This window comes from Rhinopithecus bieti, unplaced genomic scaffold, assembly GCF_001698545.2.
Source record: "Rhinopithecus bieti isolate Rb0 unplaced genomic scaffold, ASM169854v2 scaffold_16999, whole genome shotgun sequence".
Lineage (NCBI taxonomy): Eukaryota > Metazoa > Chordata > Mammalia > Primates > Cercopithecidae > Rhinopithecus > Rhinopithecus bieti.
The window spans coordinates 2,128,677-2,151,161 of NW_016808939.1; the positions used below are offsets into that span (position 1 = coordinate 2,128,677).

Consider the following 22,485-nt stretch of genomic DNA (forward strand, 5'->3'; position numbering starts at 1 on the left):
TGAACCTGAGAGACAGAGCTTGCAGTGAGCCGAGATTGCGCCACTGCACTCCACCCTGGGTGACAGAATGAGACATCAAAAAAAAAAAAAAGAAAGAAAAGAAAGAAAGAAAGAAAGAAAGAAAGAAAGAAAGAAAGAAAGAAAGAAAGAAAGAAAGAAAGAAAGATATGATTTCGTGTATGTGGCAGAAATGAATTTCTAAGTAGTAAAGGGTTCAAGATGTAGCCTGGCTGCTTCTGTCAACCTATGCTCATATGTGTTAGCAAAGAAATGACCCGAAACTGGAACTTGTATTTGAAAGGGAAGTAGAGTGTAAATCTGAAAAATTTGCAGCCTAGCCATGTGGCAGAAAAGAAAAGGCTACTTTCTGGGCAGGAATTCAAGCAGCCTGCATATATTTGTATAACTAAAAGGAAGGAAAATGCTGATAGCCAAGACAATTGGAAAAGGCCTCATAGGCATTTCAGAGACGTTTGCAACATTCCCTCCCATCACAGGCTGAAGTGCAGTAGGTCATAGCTCACTGCAACCTCAAATTCCTGGACTCAAGTGATCCTCCTGCCTCAGCCTCCCAAATAGCTGGGACTATAGGTACATGCCACCATACCCAGCCAGTGAAACTTTTTCTAATAAAGAAACCAAAGCAATTAAAATAGAAACCAAATTAAAAATCTAATTTAATATACTTATTACTTCAAAAACAACTTGAATGTGATAAATTGAAAAGGTTCTGAATATGATAAACACTATCAATTAAAAAAAACTATAGAAACTTCTCCTAAAAAAGTAACATATAAGAATAAAGAAAAGGATCCATATACATGGGCAGAAAAAGTCAAGTGACCTACAAAAAAAAAAAAGGAATCAGTAGGGCCACAGATTATATCTCTACAACAGTAGATGCCAAAGAAAATGAAGCATCAACAATTTTGAAAACTAATGGCTCAAATCCAATAAATTTATGCCTGGTTAAATTGTCCTTACTACAAAAGAAACAAAAATCTCCTCGAATATGCAGGAGCCCAGAAAACAGGCCACCCTCATAAATGTTATTATATAAAAAACAACAACAAAAAACTTGAAAGTGTACTACTCTCTCTTCCTGGGAAATTAATCAAAATTAAGAGCTCAAGAATGGGGCCACTTTTACATAGAACTGGGTGTCGCTGTTCTCTGTGACTATCAACAGGCACACACCTGACTCACTACAGGGTTCTGGGAAGACTCTTCATCTTGGCAAATGGAATCTGATGTAACTGGTCATGATAATGAATATATAAGAATATGGAAAACTTGGCAACCTTACAATGACATTTTATTAAATTTAAATTTTAATGTGAATTATATATTACTCAACATGGAGTTATACCCCCCAAAATTGTTCTGATTGAAAACCTCCGGCAAATTTACCAAATTCTGGTATCTAATTCAACATAACTGCATCCATTCTTTAAAAAGCAAACACTTACCCACATTTAGGTAGAAAAGACTGGGAGAAATATATCAAAATAATAAAGCAGTTTCCTTTGAGTAGCGGAACTATCGCTTCTTGGCCTTTTGGCTAAGATCAAGTGAGTAGTGGAACTAAGTATTGGTGAGTTTTCCTTCTTTCAGCTTTTCTATGGTTCCAAATAAACTTTTATAAACAGGTAATTTTATATTTAAAATACAGTTTTTATTTTTAATATAGCAATACTGTTTTCCTCATTCCTACCTGGAATTAAGAGTGATACATTTGAGAACAAATTCAATCTTTCATTTCAATTATAATTCTTCTGTTAATTCTTTAATGTAGAAATTTCTTATTGATCTAATTAAGTGGCAAATGCTGACAACATAACAGAATTTAAGGTAGAAGCAAATCTATTTTTCCACAAAAAATATATAGACAGTCAAAAACAAGTTATATTATCAGTTTTCACTTATACTTGATCTCCTTTATAAAGGAAAAGTAAAAAACAACATATAAAGAGAATGAAAAAGTTAGCAAGTGCTTTTCCCATTCTTCTCTTTAATGAATACTAAAGCAAAACAAACAAAAAAAACCCTAAAACTAAAATCATAAGACCTGAGACTATGAATGATAATAGCTAGCATTTATGTGTTTACTACTAATCGAATATGATGCTAAGAAGTCCTTGACTTGCATTAATTAGTTCATTTAATTTAACTACAATCTATAGTGGTTGTTATTGCCATTTTATGGCTGACAGTTCTGAGGTTTAGGAAAATGTAATCGCCTTATTAAAGTTTAATCGTCAGTAAACAATTAAACCAGGGATGTATTCCAGACCTTTATGAGCCTATAGCCAAAATTCAACCACTATACTACATTGCTTTTCACATATTAAAATAACCCTGGTAATTCTTAGTGCCTTAAGGTCTTTGGTGGTAAAACAAAATTAATTATTTTGTTCTGTCCTGAAGAAACATCTAATAATCAAGAAAATACAACGCATTAAAAGAGTGATGAAACTGAAGAGATATTGCTACTGTGGACCTAAAAAATACTGAGGCAAAATTAATATAGAGTCCATTTGGGCCAAGGTTGAGGACAGCTGTCTGGGACAGACACACTTCCAAGCTGTCCTAAGGAGTATTCTGCTCAGCTTTTGTTACAAGATTTTTTTAAAGGCAAAAGGGGACAAGAAGTGGGCTGATACAAAGTTTTTTGACAGGAGTTCTCATAGTTTTACAGAAATAACATTGATTTGTGATTGGCTATACATTGTTGAACTACAGGGAATGAGGTACGGTGTCCAATGTATGGTGCTTTATGGCTACTTCATGTCAGTTAGCCTAGAGCCCACATAGCAAGTGGCCTCAAGAGGTAATTATTTAGCTCAAGAGGGGAGTGAGACATGACTGCTGTCACACCCTGTCACATTCCAATGCCTCTCTGAGCCTGATAATTAAAGGGCACTCACATTCCTCAGATAAAAAGTTTCTTGGCTGGGCACGCTGGCTCACACCTGTAATCTCAACATTTTGGGAGGCCAAGGCAGGTGTGATGATTAACGCTGCGTGTCAACTTAATTAGATTGAAGGATTCAAAGCATTGATCCTAGGTGTATCTTTGAGGGTGTTGCCAAAGGAGATTAACATTTGAGTCAGTGGGCTGGGAAAGGCAGACACACCCTTAATGTGGGTGGTCACCACCTAATCAGCTGACAGCAAGGCCAGAATATAAAGCAGGCAGAAAAACGTGTAAAGGCTAGACTGATTTAGCCTCTCAGCCTACAGCTTTCTCCCATGCTGGATACTTCCTGCCCTTGAACATCAGACTCCAAGTTCTTTTGTTTTGGGACTCAGACTGGCTTCCTTGCTCCTCAGTTTGCAGATGGCCTATTATGGGGCCTTGTGATCATGTGAGTTAATACTTAATAAACTCTTCTTTATCCATATATCTATCCTGTTAGTTCTGTCGTTCTAGAGAACCCCGACTAATACAGTAGGTGGACTGCTTGAGTCTAGGAGTTTGAGACCAGTCTGGGCAACAGTGAGCCCTCAACTCTACAAAAATAAAATAAAATAAAAATTAGCTGGGCATGGTGATGTACACCTGTAGTCCCAGCTACTCGGGATGCTGACATGGGAAGATCGCTTGAGCCCAGGTGATCAAGGCTGCAGTAAACCATGATTGCACTACTGCATTCCAGCCTAGGTGACACAGTGAGACCCTATCTCCAAAAACAAATACAAACAAACAAAAAGAAAGTTTATTTTCTTTCTCAAGACAGACTTCCTAAAGAGCAGCAGACCTGACTAGAGCCAGGTCAGTAATGAAGACTGAACCTCAGGCAGCGTCCATCACGGTACCTTTGCCTTGGCATCCTCTGGGTCATCTCCCTTGGAAGCCAGCAGCATGAGTCGCAGGACCAGGGTTATGCTGAGAGGGAACTGTCCTCTCAGCTCAGGAACACTGGATGCAAGGAGTCTTTTTATTTTGGGCAATGGGATATCAAAGAAATATACATTTCCAAGCAGGTCTTGACCTCTTCTTCCAGCACGACCAGACATCTGGAAGCAGCAAAGAATCACAATGTAAAACCTCCCCAAATAATTTCCTATGAAGTCCAAAGATCTATGACTTTACACTTGTTATCCGGGGTTGTGTTAAATTGTGCATTTAGTCCTGAAACTAATCTATGTTAATATGGCACTTAAAAAATACAGTGTGGCTGGGCCAAAGAGATAATGAGGCATTGTGATACATATTTGGTCTTTGGCCCCAGTTGCTGGCATATGACTCCTGAAATCCTTGGACTCTCCAACATCTTTGCATAAATAAGTTGGCTGATGGCTGGCAGTCTCTAGGCAGCTTCAGGATGGGGACTGGTCACCAGAAAGACCAAGGCCTGATTAGAGGAATGGGACTTTCAGCCCCTCTTCGCAATTTCCGGGGAAGGGAGAAGGGCTGAAGGTTAAGTTGATCACCAGTGGCTAACGGTTTAATTCATCAGGCCTGTGTAATGAAGTTTCCATAAAAACCTAAAGGGACTGTCTCAAAGAGCTTCCAGACAGCTGAATACACGGAGGTTCCTGGAGGGTGGTGTGCCTGAGACGGCATGGGAGTTCCATGCCCCTTGACCCATACCTTGCCCTCATAGCTCTTCTTCTGTATCCTTTATAACACCCTTCATAATAAACTGACAAACGTAAGTGTTTGAGTTCCATGAGCCACTCTAGCAAGTTAACTGAACCCAAAGAGGGGGTCTGGGAACCCCAACTTGAAGCCAGTTGGTCACAAGTTCCAGAGGACCGGACTTGTGACTGGTGTCTGAAGAGGAGGCAGTCTTGGAGACTGAGCCCTCAATGTGTGGAATCTGATGCTATCTTCAGGTTGGTAACACGGAATTGAATTGAGCTGCAGAACTGACTGCTCACTTGGTGGTGAGCAGAAATCCCCACACGTCTGGTCACAGAAGTCTTGTGTGTTGATTGTAGTGATTATTATAAAGTGCGATAATAGAAAAAGCAGTTTGTGTTTTTCCTTATATTCAGAGGTAGCGTCGTTAACAGGTATTCCCTATCATGCAGACAACTGTACCAGGGATTGTAAGATGATATGTAAAAGAAACTTACAAATGGAACCTGCTGTCAAGGAGCTTAGAGTCCATATACCCCCCACTCTTTCTCACCACACACAGACAAAGAGAAGGAGAGAGAGAGGGAGGGAGGGAGGGACGGAGAAGGAGAGGGAGAGGGGGAGAGAGAGAGAGAGGAATAGAACTAGAGAGTGGCTTAAATAGGGAAAGTTTTCAGCCTTGTTTTCAATCAGACGCTTTTTTGCAAATGAAGGATTCAAACTTCTTCAGTTCTGCTTGGTTGAAATAGTTGAGTCCTGACTGGGTGGTTTCAAGCTCCAAACCAGAAGAGTCTGCTGGATGTTTCCTTCAAACAGCTGGAAGTGGGGAATTCTAACCACACTTGGCACCACCAACAGCAACTGTTCCCTATTTAAGCCATTTTCTCTAACTCTTTTAACAAATAGAGTTAAAAGTAATGAAATTTAAAAAGTGTGCCTAAGCCTCTTGAGATACAAATCAAGTAAATTTATTGAAAGATACAACATTTTGAAAGGCTTTGTGGAAGAGGTATGTCAAGGACCAACTAATTGCAGAAGAAATAACAGCCATTTAGTCAATGCTTAATATGTGCTAGGCCCTTTGTATAAATTAGTTTTAGGCAGTCGTCATAATAATCCAGTGAGGTAGAGAGTATTGTCAGTCCCAGTTAAAGATAAAGAAGGACTTCTAATGTGATTTTGGAAAAAAAAAAAAAGAAGAAGAAGAACAAAGATGAGAAAACTGAGCACAGAGAACTTAAGTAACTTAGCCACAATCTAACAACTGAGAAGTAGCAGATTCAACTAATCCCTGATTTTTTTTTTTTTAATCAAAGTCATGTCCCCAAGGACCATGTGAGCCTGCCTCTGGGAATCCTAAAAATGAGATTCCTGAAGATTACATGGTAGACAACCCATGCAAAAAAATGATACCAGAGAAGAGAGCAAGAAGACAGAGATTAGAAAGATGATTAGAAACAGTAAGAAGATTAGACTGATCAGGACAAATGTTCATGAGCATAAGAATATACATATTTTAGACAGAGAGCAAAAGGGATTTTGTTGATAAAGGGTTTGAATATTGCCAACATTTCTATATTTGATCCAAGAGTAGAATTCGCCATCAAATGTTCCCTTGCCAGAAAATGACATGAAGAAAAACTATGCTATCCATCATCTGCGGCACAGAATAGAATACAGGCAAATGATAACCAGGAGGACTGTTAAAGTAGGCCCCTGGTCAACAGACAGAATGGACTCCTGTGGCTGAGGTGCTCAAAGTTAAAACAGAACTAGGTAGCCACAGCAGGGTGAGGGAGTGGTCACGCACGCTGTGTTCTCAGAAACAGGTAAAGGTGTCAAAGGACCCTTCCTACAATCAAGCCAAACCAGCTGCTGTTGGTGGTGCTAAGATAAACTGTGGCTGAAAATCTCCACTCCTAGTTGTTTGAAACATCTGATGGAAACTTCTGGTTCGAAGCTTGGAAACCATTCGGTCAGGTCTCAACTATTCCAACCAATCAGAATGAAAGATGTTTGAATCCTTCATTTGCAAACAAAGGATCTGACTGAAAATAAGGCTGAGAACTTTCCCTATTTAAGCCAGACCCTCCCTTTGTTCTTTGAAGAGCCTACTTTCACATACAGTAAAGGCTGAGATTCTCCAATCTGCAGATTATTTTTTACAGAAAATAAAACTGTTTTGCCTCTGCAGATCTCATGTCCTTTTGTTAACACTCTTACAATAGCCCTGGGAAAAGAATGAAGGAAGAAGGATGCTGGCTACAGAAATCGTGAGACAGAAATCTGAGGGCACCACTGTAGAAGAGTAATTGGACGATTTTTGTAATAGATTAAGCATCAAAAGCAAAGGAGAGAAAAAGCATTAAAGATGACTCCGGAGTGAAAAAGTGTGCATGGTAAATGAAGAAGGAAATGTTTATTAAGGACCTTCAATGTGTCTCTTTCCTAGTTCACTTAATCCTTACAGAGGCTGTGGGGTAGTGATTATCACAGCCGTTCTGGAGATAGTGAAGGAAGATCCAGCAGTTCAGATATCTCACCTGAAGTCTCACATCTGTTTGACAATAATCACCTCATGTCTGCAGATTTTCCGTGATCATGGTTTCCATTATACCACAACTGAAAATGACAGCCTAGCATAGATGGATGCACATTGTACAGAAGAAATCATCAGTTCCACAAATACCTTCAGCATCTCTTGTCATTCCCATGCTAATCGTTATTTGAGATACAAATTCCTTAATGGAATTTACAAGAGTACATAACAACAGTGAGAGAACAAGTGCAATCACATTTCCCCAAAGCTGGAGTAATCAAACAAGACTTCCAAGAAAACACATAAAGACAGTTCAATCAGACCCTTGTAAAGGGGCTACGATTTCAATCAGGGGAAAGAAGGGAAAGTCTCTAAGAGGAAGAAGGAGAGCAAAGGTCCTGATGAACAAGGCATAGCAGAAATGAGAGGTCAGTTACTAAAACAATTTGTGCCAGAAGGTTCTCACTAGGAAAAAACAAGAAATAAATATATATATATTTAAAAATCACATGGTGATCAGGATGCAAAGGGCCCTACTAATAACAGCTGGCATTCATCGAGCACTTACTATGTGCCGGGCACAGTTCTGAGTGGTGTACATTTTTCAGTTAGTCCTCATAATAACCTTCTGAAATATAATTATTCTCACCATCGTACAGATAGATTGAGAAACTGACACCTGAGAAATTAACTAACGTGTCCGTGGTTGAACAGCTAGTAAAGAGTAAGGTCAGATCTAAGCCTAGGGAATCTAGGACCAGATCCCCCTATATTCATCCTTATACACACTGCTTCAGAAGCACTGTGAAGATCTAGCACATAGGTACCTGAGGCAAGACTTGAGCCAGGCCACCAGGGCAGGGGCAGGGCAACAGGCTGGTTTGAATGTAGGCAGAATCAAGGTAACGCTGACATGGTGGTGAAGAGGCCCAGGAAAGGATACCAAGAGACTGTGAAAGCAATAAGGGCATTCTGATGACTAGAGAAATCCCAGGCTTATGCCAATAAGGAGACTTCTGGAGACCCTGGGAGGCAGTAAATGTGTTTTTGCTTATGGGAGAGAAGTGACTCATTAGGACCCAGGCAGCAGACTATGGTAGGCAGCTTTCTCAGTGGCTGCTCCCAATGATTCTAACAATCACAGCTTCCTGCTACTCACAGCCTTGTGTAATCTGCTCTCCTTGATTGTTGAAGAAAAGCCAGGAAGGTGAAGCTAACAAGTATTCTCTTTATTTTACAGGCAATAAAGTCCTATGAAGATTGAGTAACATGAGGAAGACACCTAGGAACAGGTCATGACATGTATTTGACTCATAATAAATGCCATTTGAAGGAATATATAAATGAGTATATTTTAAATGATAGAAAATGGAAAGACCAAAAGGAGAAAATGGCATGTTAGCAGAAAATCCACATCATTTTTTTTTCAATTAACACAGTAAAGCATATTATTTGCTTTAAAGACCTAATATAAAATACATAGTTCAGGGGTCTGTATTACCCGCTGTGCTAGGAAAAATCACACTCCCATGAGACTAGATTCCTCTATCAAAAAAAAGCTAGAAGGAAGGAAGATGCACAGCTTCATGCCTCCTATTTAAATAGATCTAGAGAAAGAACAAGATTCTGATACAGCTGGACAAAGTCACTGAAGTCAGTTCCTGGGAAACCAGCTTTGGAGACTGAATTTTCTATTTATATTTCTAAATAATAATTAACTGTTGAGTGAGAAATGTAAATCCACAGGTAGATTTTCTTTTTTAAAACTTTTAAGTTTAAAACATAGTAAATGCTTACTTCTACTTGGAAGATGTGTCAAAATACTGAGGTGAAGTCAAAATAATGACAGCTAAACTAAGGCTGTAGCTATATGATCATGACAAAACTGAAATGTATGAAATACTTTTGGTACAAAAGTGCAAGCAGTAGAACTAACATTTTCTGGTTCTCATCATATGACACACCCTTCTAGACAAATTGTAAATAACATGGAAATGCATTTCTGATTTAAGTGCATTTCTCTAAACAGGGGCAACCTGACATTTGGGATGATTAGGCGGTTGTTGAGGGGTTTAAGTGCAAGGTGTAATTCCCAGAAAGGTCTGCCACCTGACCCTTGAGAAACAAACAAAATCCATTCACAGAGAAAATATATTTTATTCTGTCCTAGGAGATAATGCTAAGTCATCGGGGCAGGATAACAAAGTAGTTCCACTTTCATTATGGTCCATAGTAAATAAATGATGTTGGATTTCTTCCAAACAAGTGATTCTGGCAAGGAAGAGAAAAAAGGAGACCATAATTCTGAAGGAAACAAAAGTCCCTTAAGAGAAACTTTGCTCACTACATGAAAAGGAGAAAGACTGAAAAATTCCAGCTCAGGGACTTTCTGTTTTTCCTAACAGCACATGGTAAAAGGTGAAATGGTCTATAGCTATACTTGAGAAAAGGAAAATATGGCTTTTAAGGGTGAAACAGCAACATCCTAAAACATCATGAAATGGAGATAAACTCCTTTTCTCTGTAAAATCACAATCTTCACATTCCAGTCTAGCAGAGTTCACATGATCTACATTTGAATAAGAAAAGGAAAATTTCAAGAATAAGCAAAATGAAAAAATTTATATTTTATAATTTATCTTTCATATTTTGAAACTAGGAAAAAATTATTGTCAGGTTTTATTTTTAGCAGTGTGTAGAGAGGAAGTAATTTTTCTCCCCTTTGACTTGCAATCTATACCACATATAGGATGTCACATAAGGAAATGAGAAGATGCTCAGGTATAACATCTTTGTCTTTGTGTCTAAATCTCTGTTATATAGCCCTTCTCTTTTATTTTATTTTCTCACTCTCAAACTTGTTTTATCTTTCTTTCCTCCCTCGCCTTATAAGACAGACATATTTTATCCTTGATTTTAAAAGTTATCTATAGAGACCTCCAAGTAACATTTCTCACTCCAGAAATTCCACTAAAATGATAATGAAAACCTTTTTTTAAAAAAAGCATAAACCCCCAAGAAGGTGAATGGTATTAAAGTTTTGGAATTTGGAAAACAGATGGTCAATGGCTCCTAAATACTCAATACTAAACTTGAAGTAAGGAAGTCAAAACCTACCTAATTTAAATGACAGGATTCCCAAAAGACCCAGGAATTGATAATACCAAGTGCCACACACAGAGAAAGGCAAATTAAACGAAACAGATAATGCAAGGAATTTCAGACCATTTTACATACTGCCAGAAAAATAAAATAAAGGAGCACTATAAAGGATCAAGAATCAGAACAGCTGTATATTTCTCAAGAAATATAAAAACTACACTAAAAACTGAACTACATTAAGATTATTAAGCCAATAAACACTAACTGTGAGAAAATAGTGAAACAGATAAACCACACAACATGAAGCAACAAGATCTCAGGCCACTCAACTCAAAAATGCTATGCCACATAGGAAGTAAAAGGAAGGACACAAACTGTAGCCTGTTACCAGATGCGAGTGCCACATGGTTCATTATTTCACACTCAGCCTTCAGCGGTGGGAGTTAAAGAGTCAGAGAGTTACCTGTCTGTAATTTAAAGCATCCAGATAGACTGAGTCTTGAGCAAACACAACAGATTTGCATGGCATGTGGATCCCTGAGGCAAGTGTTCCAGTAGCTGTCACTACCTAGGAAAAAAAAAAAAAAGAAGAGTTCATACACAATATAGCATCTCTATAAGGAGACAAGGTCTATTTTCCATTCCAGTCACTGAACAACTTTTAGAGCTTTAATAAACCACATATCATTAAAACTAACATACTAGCCCCACTGTTCTTGCAACTGCCTGAGTATTCAAAGAACACTGCTACTTCAGCATCCTAACTGTTGCCATTTGCTCGCCCTAAAATCATTTTCTCCAAATCTCCATTTGCAGGCTTTCTCTGATCTCTACATAAATGTCCAAAAAGACTTCCTGCACCATCATTTCTAAAATAACCATGTTTACTTGTCCCTCCAAGACCTTAAGTATCATGAGGACATGGGCATTAATCTCTCTCAGCCACTGCTGTACCCTCAACACCTGGAAGAGTATTGGACACAGAGCAGATGCACAATAAACATGTATCCAATAAATTCATGAATGAATGAAGAACTAGCATACACATTTTCCTTAAGATGGGGTAATAATGTTTTGCCTTATTTATTCTGGACAACCACCTTCTCTTATTCTCATGTTTGTTTATGGAGGTTTTATCCAAACAGATAACTGATCTAATTAATTGAAGCATAATAAAGTTACATTTTCCTTCTTATTTACTTTCTTAATATCAGTTATGTGCCCAATCACCTGTTTAGTGCTAGGTGCATATAGCTGCTCTCTCTTCCTGTCAAATACATTAATATTAACCTGTGCCATAATTATTTCAATTATTTAATGATGAAGAGTAAGCAAAAAGACTTTCTAATTGATATTTATAAACCCATCCAAATTCAACCCATTATTTGCTCATCTTTAAAAGTTCATCAATAAAAAGGAAAGGCTCAAATCACTAAACTTCAGAATTTAGCCATAACGAGTACTGTTAAAAAAAAAAAAATGTATCTGGCTAGGTGTGGTGACTCACACCGGTAATCTCAGCACTTTGGGAGGCCAAGGCAGGTGGATCACATGAGTTGATACCACAGCTATACTACTTCATTATAAATATTATTTTTCAGTGTATAAATAATTTTTAAACTCCTCCAATAAATGGGATAGATGGAGAAGCAGAACAGTCCAGCGAGTTGTAATAAAAAGACACTGGTTAGATGAGAAAAACAACTGGTATAATTTTTTACCTTTTACTGGTATTCAGCATCATATATGCACAACTTTATTTTTTTAATGCAAAGAAATGTACCTACCCTAATAAGCCCTTTTACAAAGAGTATTTCAACGAACTCTTTTTCTTTAAAATACATGCCGCTGTGATGATATCCAATTCCCCTTTGTGCTAAAGCCTTCAGTTCTTTGCCGTTTCTTGTAAATCGCACTCGTTGTAATACCCTATCCAAAGTCTAAAACAAGAGAGAAGTGTAAAACAATTGATCATGTATTTTATTTAATTTCAAGTTCAGTCAGAATCAAAGGACATTTTCATGAACAAATCACTTACATCTTGCACACAGTGAGGCTGTCCTTTGACCCTGAGCCTACATGTTTTGTGACTACAGAAACAATCTGCCCATTTTTGTGAACAGACTATCTCAGAGAAGAGGCACTCATAAACCAAAGGCGAAGATGCTATTGAAGCAGCAGATCAAATGCCCAGGACAGATGAGTAAACGATCTTCTGCTGCCTGAGAGAGAGAGAGACTAGTTCTATACTGGAACCTTAAGAGTCCTTTTCAAGCAAAGAGAGAGAGACTTCTCCAAGAAGGCAGAGCAAGATCTCTACTCTAGATGCTCAGAGAATTCTTACTTTCACTGTGAACCACTCAGAAGTCATATCCAACCCCTTTAAAATGTCCATACCCTCACAGCCTCACTTCTAAGAATGTATCCTCAGGAGGAAATCCAGCAGTTGGCAAAGATGTCAAAGGTAAAAATGTATTACAAGAACAAGAAAAAATAATAAAAATAGCCTATGCAGCCTACAGTAAGACAACTGGTTACATAAATTATAGTCATCCACATAAATATACACTATGAAGCTATTAAAATAATAATGTAGCTCTATTGTTGGCAAGAACTAAACAGGTAAGGGAGGAAAGGAGATTACAGACTAATTTGTATATAATATGGCCTATCTTATTAACAAATAAATACACGGAATGTCTATGTGAGTGTGGACAGGCTTGTGACTACAGGCAATAGAAAAAAAAATATCTGATAGAACAGTGAGTCTCTCTGAGCTGTGACATTATTTTTACTTTTTATTTTCAAGTACTTCTCCAATGGACATAAATTACTTGCATAATAAAAAATGTTTAAATGCCATACTATCCTTGGATATTTCAATATCTGTTTAATAAAATATTTTGAATGTTATATAGAAGGTCTCTGAAATTGAAACTTTCAGTTGATATTATTTAAAATACATTGTGTCACATAAACCCAAACGTGACCAGTATTAAAATATATCATGTTGAATTGAATTCTAGAATCAGGCTATAAACTAAGAGGCTGACATTCACACTGAGCAAGGAAGAGTCACCTATAGAACTTCAGCACATTAAATTGGGATAATCATTGCAAAACAGACAAAATAATACACAGAGATAATCATATTTCAAAGGTATTACACAAGTCATTTCAGTGTTCAAAGATATTAAACAATCACTATGATAAAATGTCACAACTGTAAAGTATTATATTAATAATTCTCTGACGTACTGAGCCTTTGTCCCTGGTAACCTCAGTGTGCAGGGCTTTGACATCAGCATACGTGTGGTCCTCAGAGATTTCCAGAATCTTCAGATTCTCCAGGAAATTAATATATTCAGCTCTATACATTAGTTTTCTTTCCAGTTTTTTAGCCTTCTTTGGGTTTTTTTTAATGCTATTATTTAAAAAAAAATAAACTTTTAAGTAATGAAAACTCATATTCAGTTACAGAAAGAAGCCTAAGGCCCCACAGATTTCGCCTGGTCATCCGACATTGACAGTAGCTCCATCAATCCTGACTTGGTCTCCCCTTCCTCACGTGTACTTCCACCATTTCATCTAGCAGTCAGAGCCCCTCATCAGCAAAATCCCCTGTATATTCTTCCTTTTCTCTGCAAAATTTCTCCTCCTTCACGCTGTAACAGATACCCAGTTCTTCTCAGGAAAATTTCTGCTCCTGAATCTCTTGAGCAGTGGCCAGAGCAAAGTGGAAAAGCAAAGGGGGTGGGGTGCGTGGCACAGTCTAGAATGAGTTGGCACATCCTCTGATCCCACTAACTCTGGTCTAATGAAGAGGGTTCCAGACAGAAAAGGGTATTTTAAATATTCATGCTGACAACAGAGACCCTTCCTGACTAGGCCTAAGAGAAAAATTGATTATACCATTAAATACTCTTTATTTTCATGGCCAATATCGTTCACTACACATCCAACTTGAAATGTAGTTTCTAGTCCTGAAAAAAGACTGACTGAAGAGAATCAGTCACCGAGAACACCTGGAGCTTCAACATCTCTCTCCCAGGTACTTTTCCCTTCTCCTATGTCCAACAAGCAGAAAAAAGACCAAAGCAGTGGTGAAATCAATAGAGAGCTTGCCCTAGTCTTTAGGAAATATCTGAATTACAAAGGCTATGAAAGTTGTTTCAATATTGTTACAGACTGAATGTTTTTGTCCACCTCAAAACGAATTCATATGTTGAAATCTTAAACTCCATGTGTGATATCAGAAGGTGGAGTCTTTGGGAGGTGATTAAGTAATAAAGACAAAGTCTTCATGAAAGGGACGGGTGACCTTATAAAATTGCCTCCAGAGAGATCCCTCGCCCCTTCCACCATGTAAGGACACAGAGAAGACAGCTCTCTATGAACCAAGAAGCAGCTCTGTCAACACCTTGATCTTGGACTTCCTAACCTCCAGAACTGTGAGAAATAAATTTCTGTTTAGAAGCCACTTAGTCTATGATAATTTGTTATGGACTACGACAAATGTTGAGGGAAGGTTTAATTAGTCTTTCAAAAGTGTTCATGAAGCACTATTACTACGTGCCAGGCAATATGCTATTATTAGGGGACTCAAAGAAGAATATGCAGTTCTTGTAAGGGAACTCCCAATCTAAAGAAAGTAAAGCTATGGAAACAATTGCAATGCAGTGTTATAATTGATCCAAATGTTTTAATGATTCAAAGTGGAATGACAACAAAAGACAAAGGGTAATAAATCTATCTGAGGGAATCATTATAAACTTCAGAGAGAAGACAGATTTAAAACAAAAGATGTGGGGAAATGAGCAGATTTATGAGCCAACAGAAAGGAAGGCCCTCCATGTAGATGCAGTGTGTAGTACATAGATTCAGATGGTAGAGAGCAATTCGTGTGAGTGCCTACCCTTTAACAACTCTACCAAGCAATTCAGAAGGAAGAACTTTGTATGTAGGACAATCTAACTAAATGTGCATGTTAGAACTGATGGCAGCAGTGGCCAATCTGGGGCGGCCGCTGCCCTGACACTGGCTTCAGTCGGGGAGGCAAGGCCAGGACTGTGTGCTCCATGGAGCCAGCAGGAGCTGGGAATAGGTGGAAGTCCTGCCCACTTCCGAGTTGACAGGGTGGGAGACGCATTCCCCAGGCACAGCTGTAGCCACCCAAGCTGCAGCTGCAGCTGCAGACCCAGGCATCCCTGTGCTCTTGGGGGCCGGGAGCAGGCAGGAGCCCTGCCCTTATGGGCATAGCTGCAGCCACCCAATCCATGGCTGCAGACCTGGGCCTCCCTGTGCACTTGGGTGCCAGGAGTGGGCAGGAGCCCCACCCTCCCAGGTGTAGCTGCAGCCACCCAAGCTGCAACTGTGGGCCCAGGCATCTCTGTGCTCTCAGGGGCCCAGGAAGGCCACCTTGCCCCTGCAGGTTTGGAAGTGCCTGCTCCCACTACCTGGCCTCTCTCTGCTCCCAGTCCCTACTCCACAGGCTCAGAAGTGTCTGTTCCTGCTGCCTGGCCTCTCCCTGCTCCTGGCACCCACTCCAATCTCAGAGCAAAGTTGAGGCCAAGCCCAGGTGCTGTCACAACCTAGCCAGGTATGTGCACGCTCAGGACAGTGCTGACATGCCAGCCCCCTGTTGGTTCGGCCCTTTCCAGACATTGAGTGCCAGTGAGCATGGGAGGGAGGCCAAGGTAGGGGCTAAGAGCAGCTCGGCGCTGGTCTGCAGGCGGCTCTTTGGCACAAACAGCCTGGGTGCCATGAACAGCAGCAGGAGGCAGACAAGCTCCGAGCAGAAAGGAGTGGGTCCCTGGTGAAGTTCCACCTTCAAGCTGGGGAAGGCCTGAAACCTGGGGGCTGGGCTGCCAGTCCTGTGGACTGGCATAGGAACTTATGGTGCTTTCTCCAGGCCTGCCCATGGCCACCCATGGACCAATTGGCACACACTTCTTCTTCTCTGAATCCCATATAAACCTCAGACTCAGCCAGACTTGAGGACTCAACAGACGACCAGCTGCAGAGAAGAGCTACCCACTCCAGGGTCTCCTCTCTGCTGAGAGGTGAGCAGACGTCAGGATTACCAGCTGTGGAGGGGAGCTACCCACTCCATGGCCTCCTCTCTGCTAAGAGCTGAGGACTCAACAGGACAACCAGCTGCAAAGAGGAGCAACTCACTCCAGGGTCTCCTCTCCACTGAGAGTTGAGCACTTGATGGGATTACCTGCCTGCAGAGAGGAGCAACCCATCCAGGGTCTCTTCTCCGCTAAGAGCTCAACACTCATTGGGACATCCCACCTGCAGAGAGAAGCTACCCACTGCAGGTGTCCTCTGAGCTGTTCCATCTCCCAGTAAAGCTCTTCTTCACCTTGCTCACCCTCCACTTGTCTGTGTACCTCATTCTTCCTGGATGCAGGACAAGAACTTAGGACCCACTGAATGGCAGGGCTAAAAGAGCTATAACACAAACGGGGCTGAAACACACCACTTGCTTGCCACGTTATGGGTGACAAGCAGGAGAGAAGAGAGAAGGAGAGAAGAGCTGCAGCCCTTCGAGGAGCCCAGACCTAGGAGCTCTCCAAGCCAGGGCTGTGATAACTTCTTTGAGGCTCTTCAGTTCCTGGCATCTCTGGGCACCACCATGTTCCCCAGTGCCAGCCATGGAAGCTGCCTGCAGTATGCCTGGTCCAGCCCCAGCCTCACAGGAAGCTGGTGCCTGTGCTAGTGCCTGGAGCTGCCCACCCCTCTGCAACTAGCATGCCTGGCTGTACGCAGCAAAGGTGACGTTGGCCACAGAGGTTTCTGGCCAGAAAAGCAACACCCATTATAGAATCCCAAAACAGAACAATCACACCAGCACCTGTACGTCAATAACATTGGAAGAGGTGAACCTGGAACAAGAAATTACACATGAGAAAAACTCCAAAGAATCCCAAATAACAAATGGCAAGCACCTGAACCAAGGCAGAGCCAGTAAGTGAGGACGGACAGAATGGCAAGGAGAGAAGAAATATTTTGACCATAGAACTGTCAGAATTAATCAGACCTTGGGGAGAAAAAAAAAAAAAAAAAAATCACAGCAGTGAAGTTCTACCCCACGTATACAATTGGTATGGCAATTCATTCTATAGGCCATTCTTTTTATTTTTAAGTTTTATTTTAAGTTCAATGGTACATGTGCAGATTTGCTATATAGGTAAACGTAGGTCATGAGAGTTTGTTGTACAGATTATTTCATAACCCAGGTATTAAGCCTAGTGCCTATTAGGTATTTCTCCTGATCCTCTCTCTCCCTCTTCCTCCCACCTTCCACGCTCTGATAGGCCCTAGTGTGTGTTGTTCCCCTCTGTGTGTCCATGTGTTCTCATCATTTACTTCCTACTCATAAGTGAGAACACGCAGTATTTGGTTTTCTGTTCCTGCATTAGTTTGCTAAGAATAATGGCCTCCAGCTCTATCAATGTCCCTGTAAAGGACATAATCTCGTTCTTTTTATGGCTGCATAGTATTCCATGGTGTACATGTACCACATTTTCCTTATCCAGTCTATCATTGATGGGCATCTAGGTTGATTCCATGTCTTTGCTATTGCGAATGGTGCTGCAATGAACATATGCATGCATGCATCTTGACAACAGAATGATTTATATTCCTTTGGGTAGACACCCAGCAATGGGATTGCTGGACTGAATGGTATTTATGTCTTTTGGTCTTTGAGGAATCGCCACACTATCTTCCACAATGGCTGAACTAATTTATACTCCCACCAATAGTGAATAACTGTTCTACAGACCAGGAAACCTCCAGGTTGTGCCCTGGGGCATGAATACAGGTTATGGTTAAGTAGACTGAGGGCCTCCTAGGAGGCCCAGTTGATTCTTAGTCTTACAGGATGTAGTCCCACCTCTCCTGATTCCTAAATGAAATCTATCTACACGTATAAGAGGGATTCCCTTCCTCCCATCCTCCCACCCAAATTTACTCTATTTGCAAAAACAAGAACCAATAACAATAACAAGAACCCCTTTGTGGCTCAGGTCTCTAAACATTTCTGACAGTGTCTTGTAAATATTTTAAGTCCTTAGGGGCCAATTTGTTTAAGTAAACATTAATACTTACCTCCTTTTTTGTGTTTTCTCCATTTGTTTTACTTTTTTAAATACTTCATCTATTTCAAAGACATAACTATGACATTCAGTGTGGAGATGGCTTTTTGTCTCTATCTTCTCCAGAAAAGTGCATACACTTCCAGCTCTTCTTTCCACATCACCATTATTAAACCTTAAAACAAATAAAATAGTGCTTTGAAAAGACTATGTTTCCATCCATATTGGTAAACCAAAATTAAAATTGTAAGACCCCCCAATCATCTGAATAGACTTCATCCTAGGCCAGGGCACTCTAAAATTTCAACTGAAAGACTAGTTTAAGCCACAATGGGAAGTGGGGGTTTGACACACCTCACTATACCCTCCAGCATTAACACCAACACAGACCTTAAGTCTGATAATAAACATTTATAATCCATTCTCTCTGAAGCCTGCTACCTGGAGGCTTCATGTGCATGGTAAAACTTTGGTCTTCACAACCTTTTACCATAATCCAGACATCCCTTTCTGTTGATAACTATTTCGACCAATTCCCAATCAGAAAATTTTTAAATCTGCCTATAACCTGGAAGCCTCCCTCCCCAACTTTGAGTTGTCCTGCCTTTCTGGACCAAACAAATGTATATGTTAAATATATTTGATTGATGTCTCATATCTCCCTAAAACATATAAAACCAAGCTGCAGCCCTTGGGCATATGTTCTCAGGATCTCCTGAGGGATGTGTCACAGGCCATGGTCACTCATATTTGGCTCAGAATAAATATCTTCAAATATTTTGGGGAGTTTGACAATATCACATGTCCATCTACCACTATCATCTTGACATACAGTTTGCTAAAAAAAAATGTTTTGGCTCAATATATGTAATGTCCAGTAATATTACACCCATTATAGGCTGAGTTCACCATAGAATTTTTTCGAATATTACTTGTGAGGCCATGGGTTTACTAGCATGTTTAGAAAACAGACTTCGAAAAGAAATCTTATTTAGCTGATCAGCATTAAATGAGTACACTGAAGAAACAAAGACTAGGAAAATCAGTCTACTACGCATGGTAAGAAGATTTGGTATGTAAAAAAGCAAAAGTAGTAATAGCAAACAATGACCAAGTTCCAGGCACTATTCTATGTGGCTTAAATATATTAACCAATTTAATCTCTACCATCATGTTATGAGGAAGGTAATATTATCTCTGTTTTGCAGATGAAGAAGTAACTGTCAAAGGAAATTTAAAAATGTCTTCAAGGTCACATAGTCTAGTAACTGGTCAGGTTGCGATTAGAACCTGGGCAACTCAGCTTCAACTTCAGAGGCTTTTTTTTTTTTGAGACAGGCTCTTTCTCTGTCACCCAGACTGGAGGGCAGTGGCGCAACTGCAGCTCACTGAAGCAGAGGCTATATGTCTAACTGCACTTCTAAATCTGCCTCCCTGTTCACAGTAATACAAGTTAATAGGCAACACCCATATATTACTGGTTGCAAACAGTACCCTAAATCACAGCATTAAACGATTCTTCTTACTGCTTTAACACAAACAAACCTAGGACATCTAGAATTAATTTTCCTTTTTTAATCCCTCTGTTAATCTATGACAAGAGTCCAGTGTAAAAAAAAAAAAAAAAGGCTAGTGAATGGGCCTCAATCAGTCATGTTTTCTACTGATAAGTGTTTTATATAAATTACCTCATTTAATCCACATCACAACCCAATGAATTAGTTATTATCTCCATTTTTCAAATGAGGCTGCAAGAGGCTAAACAGATTTTCAGAAGTTACATAGCCAAAGGAGGGCAGAGCTGGAATTTAAGCTAAGATTTGACCCAAAGTATGTGCTCTTAACTGCACCTCTACATGGGCACCAGTCGCTAATCATGCATTTTGTCAGCACCATGCGTTTTTCTAGAGTCCGGATTAAGGAAGGGAAGTTGACCCAGCTTGAGTCTAAACCAACTGTCATAGAGTTCTCAATGTTCCAGAGCTACAAACCAGTGGACTCAACCTAGGATTTCTGTAGCATACTTTCAAGACAACTGGAAACTCCATTAAAGCTGGCAAAGATCTCGTTCCCAAACATTTAAAATAACTTTTTAAAAATAATTTATTTAAAAAAAATTAAATGCATATAAGTGCATAAATAATGAATCCTGTTTCTATTCAGATTCCTATCCCAAAGTCATACTTTCAGCCATTCCTCAGTGACATATAGGCGTACATTTGTTTCTAACTAAAATTCAGAGCCACACTGGAAAGCAATCTAGATAAATGTTATAACACATTGGCAGAATACCTCATTTGTTTACTCTGGTCCAAGCACAAAAGAAGAAGAAATTTTCTTGTAATTCCCCACATTTGTGACTTCAGTCATACTACTCTTTAATTTCTCTCATCATCATCTTTTAGTTACTGACCACCAGCACGGACTTTGGATGCGTAACAATACACATGTGGCTTAGTGCTACCATTTAACATATCTACACACCTTTGTGTTTGTGGATTTGTCTTTGTAAACAATTTCACATTACCATTAGATCAAGGTGCTGGGAATTTATTTTATGCAAAACTTTCATAGTTAAAATAATTTAAAATTCTCTGGGCTAAATAAGTTTTTTGGTTCTGATTATTAGAGTGGGTCCAGGGTACACAGTGTTACCCACTTAATGTGTACCACTTCAGTTCTCTTAATCAATGAGAGATGCTAAATACCACTCAAGGTCTTTTTATTATACCACACAATATCAAGGAAAGACTGTGGGCTTAGTTTTCTTAGCTATAAGTTAAAAACCAACCATTCAATAAATTATGAATGCTTTATGTGTTTTACATCTGTACATAAAAAATGCAATTTAGTTCCTACAGGAACATTGCTAAAGTTAATGATCGCTACTTACAAAAAACATTTAGGAAAGCCAAAACATTTTAAAATCAAGAGTCAAAGAATTAAGAGGGTAATAAGATGAAAATTTTATAAGGATTGACCTAGAAGACTGACTCATTTCTTTAAAATAAAATCTATATTATTTTTCTAAAATGCAACAAAATAGCAAAAGTAGGGTTACTTCTAACCACTATATATAAATGAGACTAATTGAAAACAAAACCAAACAAAAAATTCTAACATATAAACAAAGATAAATTAAGTTTCAGTTACTTACAAAAGATACAAAATGTTTGTAAAATCCCAGGGGAAAAATTTAACGTTTAGGACGGGGGACAAAAAAAATATTGCAGGCAACTTATCCATTTGTCTTAAGCTTTTCAACAGAGAGGGAAAGCATGTGTTTACGCATGATGCTTCTACCTAAATCTGGGCGTTAAAGTCTTTGCGTTTGGGCAGAATAAAAATAAATTAATTTTCTTCTGAACTGTCAATTGAATTCCGGACTAAGGTTCTTCAGTATTCTTTTGACTACAGCAGTAAGTTTAAAATTTATTTAAAAAAAAAAAAAAAAAAATAAGAAAGAAAGAATTTGCAGAAACAGAAGAAAGGAATTATTTTGTTGTCTAAAATTAGAAGAATTTTTTTCATATATAGTTTTGGGTAGGTTTTTAAAATGGTCCTTTTAGAAATATTATCAAGTAGTGGTAGAAGTCAACAGAGTCACAGACATCTCTATATTAAAGAATAGACAATAAAAGATATAAAATATATGATATTTTTGTAGGCACTAGAAATAAGTCAGTAGGATAAGGATGTTCCTAAAATGTTGCTGTTTCAACTGTTGCAGGTAGAGTGACAAAGGGTTTCTCCAATTATTAGATAACCAAATATGTTAAGAAGTATATAAAATCAATAATGGAAAAGAACCTCTTAAAAGTAAAAAGTTTTAACTATGTCTACCAATAATTTGTAATAGTATAGAGACATGTTTATAATGCTTAACTGAAAATTCAAGAGATGAATGAATCACAAAATACAATGATCAATAGAAGTGTAGCAAGTTGTTCACCTCAGATACTGTTGAAATTGTGGGTGGTAACTTTTATCCTACTATTCCATGTTTTATAATTTTTTATAAACAGCATCTAATTCTTTTTTAATCAGAAAAAAATAAATGTTATTTTATATCAGGAAAACTAACATTAAATTCCTTTACATAATATACAATGGAAAATCTGATGAAATAGTTACGTGCTATCATGAATACA

The 22,485-nt window shown here is 38.9% G+C and overlaps 1 protein-coding gene across 1 annotated transcript in view; it reads right to left on the bottom strand.

Moving 5' to 3' along the window:
* The window catches only part of DDX60L (DExD/H-box 60 like), a 120,073-nt gene that overhangs the window by 25,639 nt on the left and 71,949 nt on the right, over positions 1–22,485 (bottom strand). Inside the window, 7 exon segments of the mRNA XM_017887899.1 lie at positions 3,820–4,020; positions 10,693–10,797; positions 12,017–12,169; positions 13,488–13,653; positions 18,348–18,509; positions 21,552–21,616; positions 21,687–21,747. Of these exon segments, the coding sequence (XP_017743388.1) occupies positions 3,820–4,020; positions 10,693–10,797; positions 12,017–12,169; positions 13,488–13,653; positions 18,348–18,509; positions 21,552–21,616; positions 21,687–21,747 (913 nt within the window).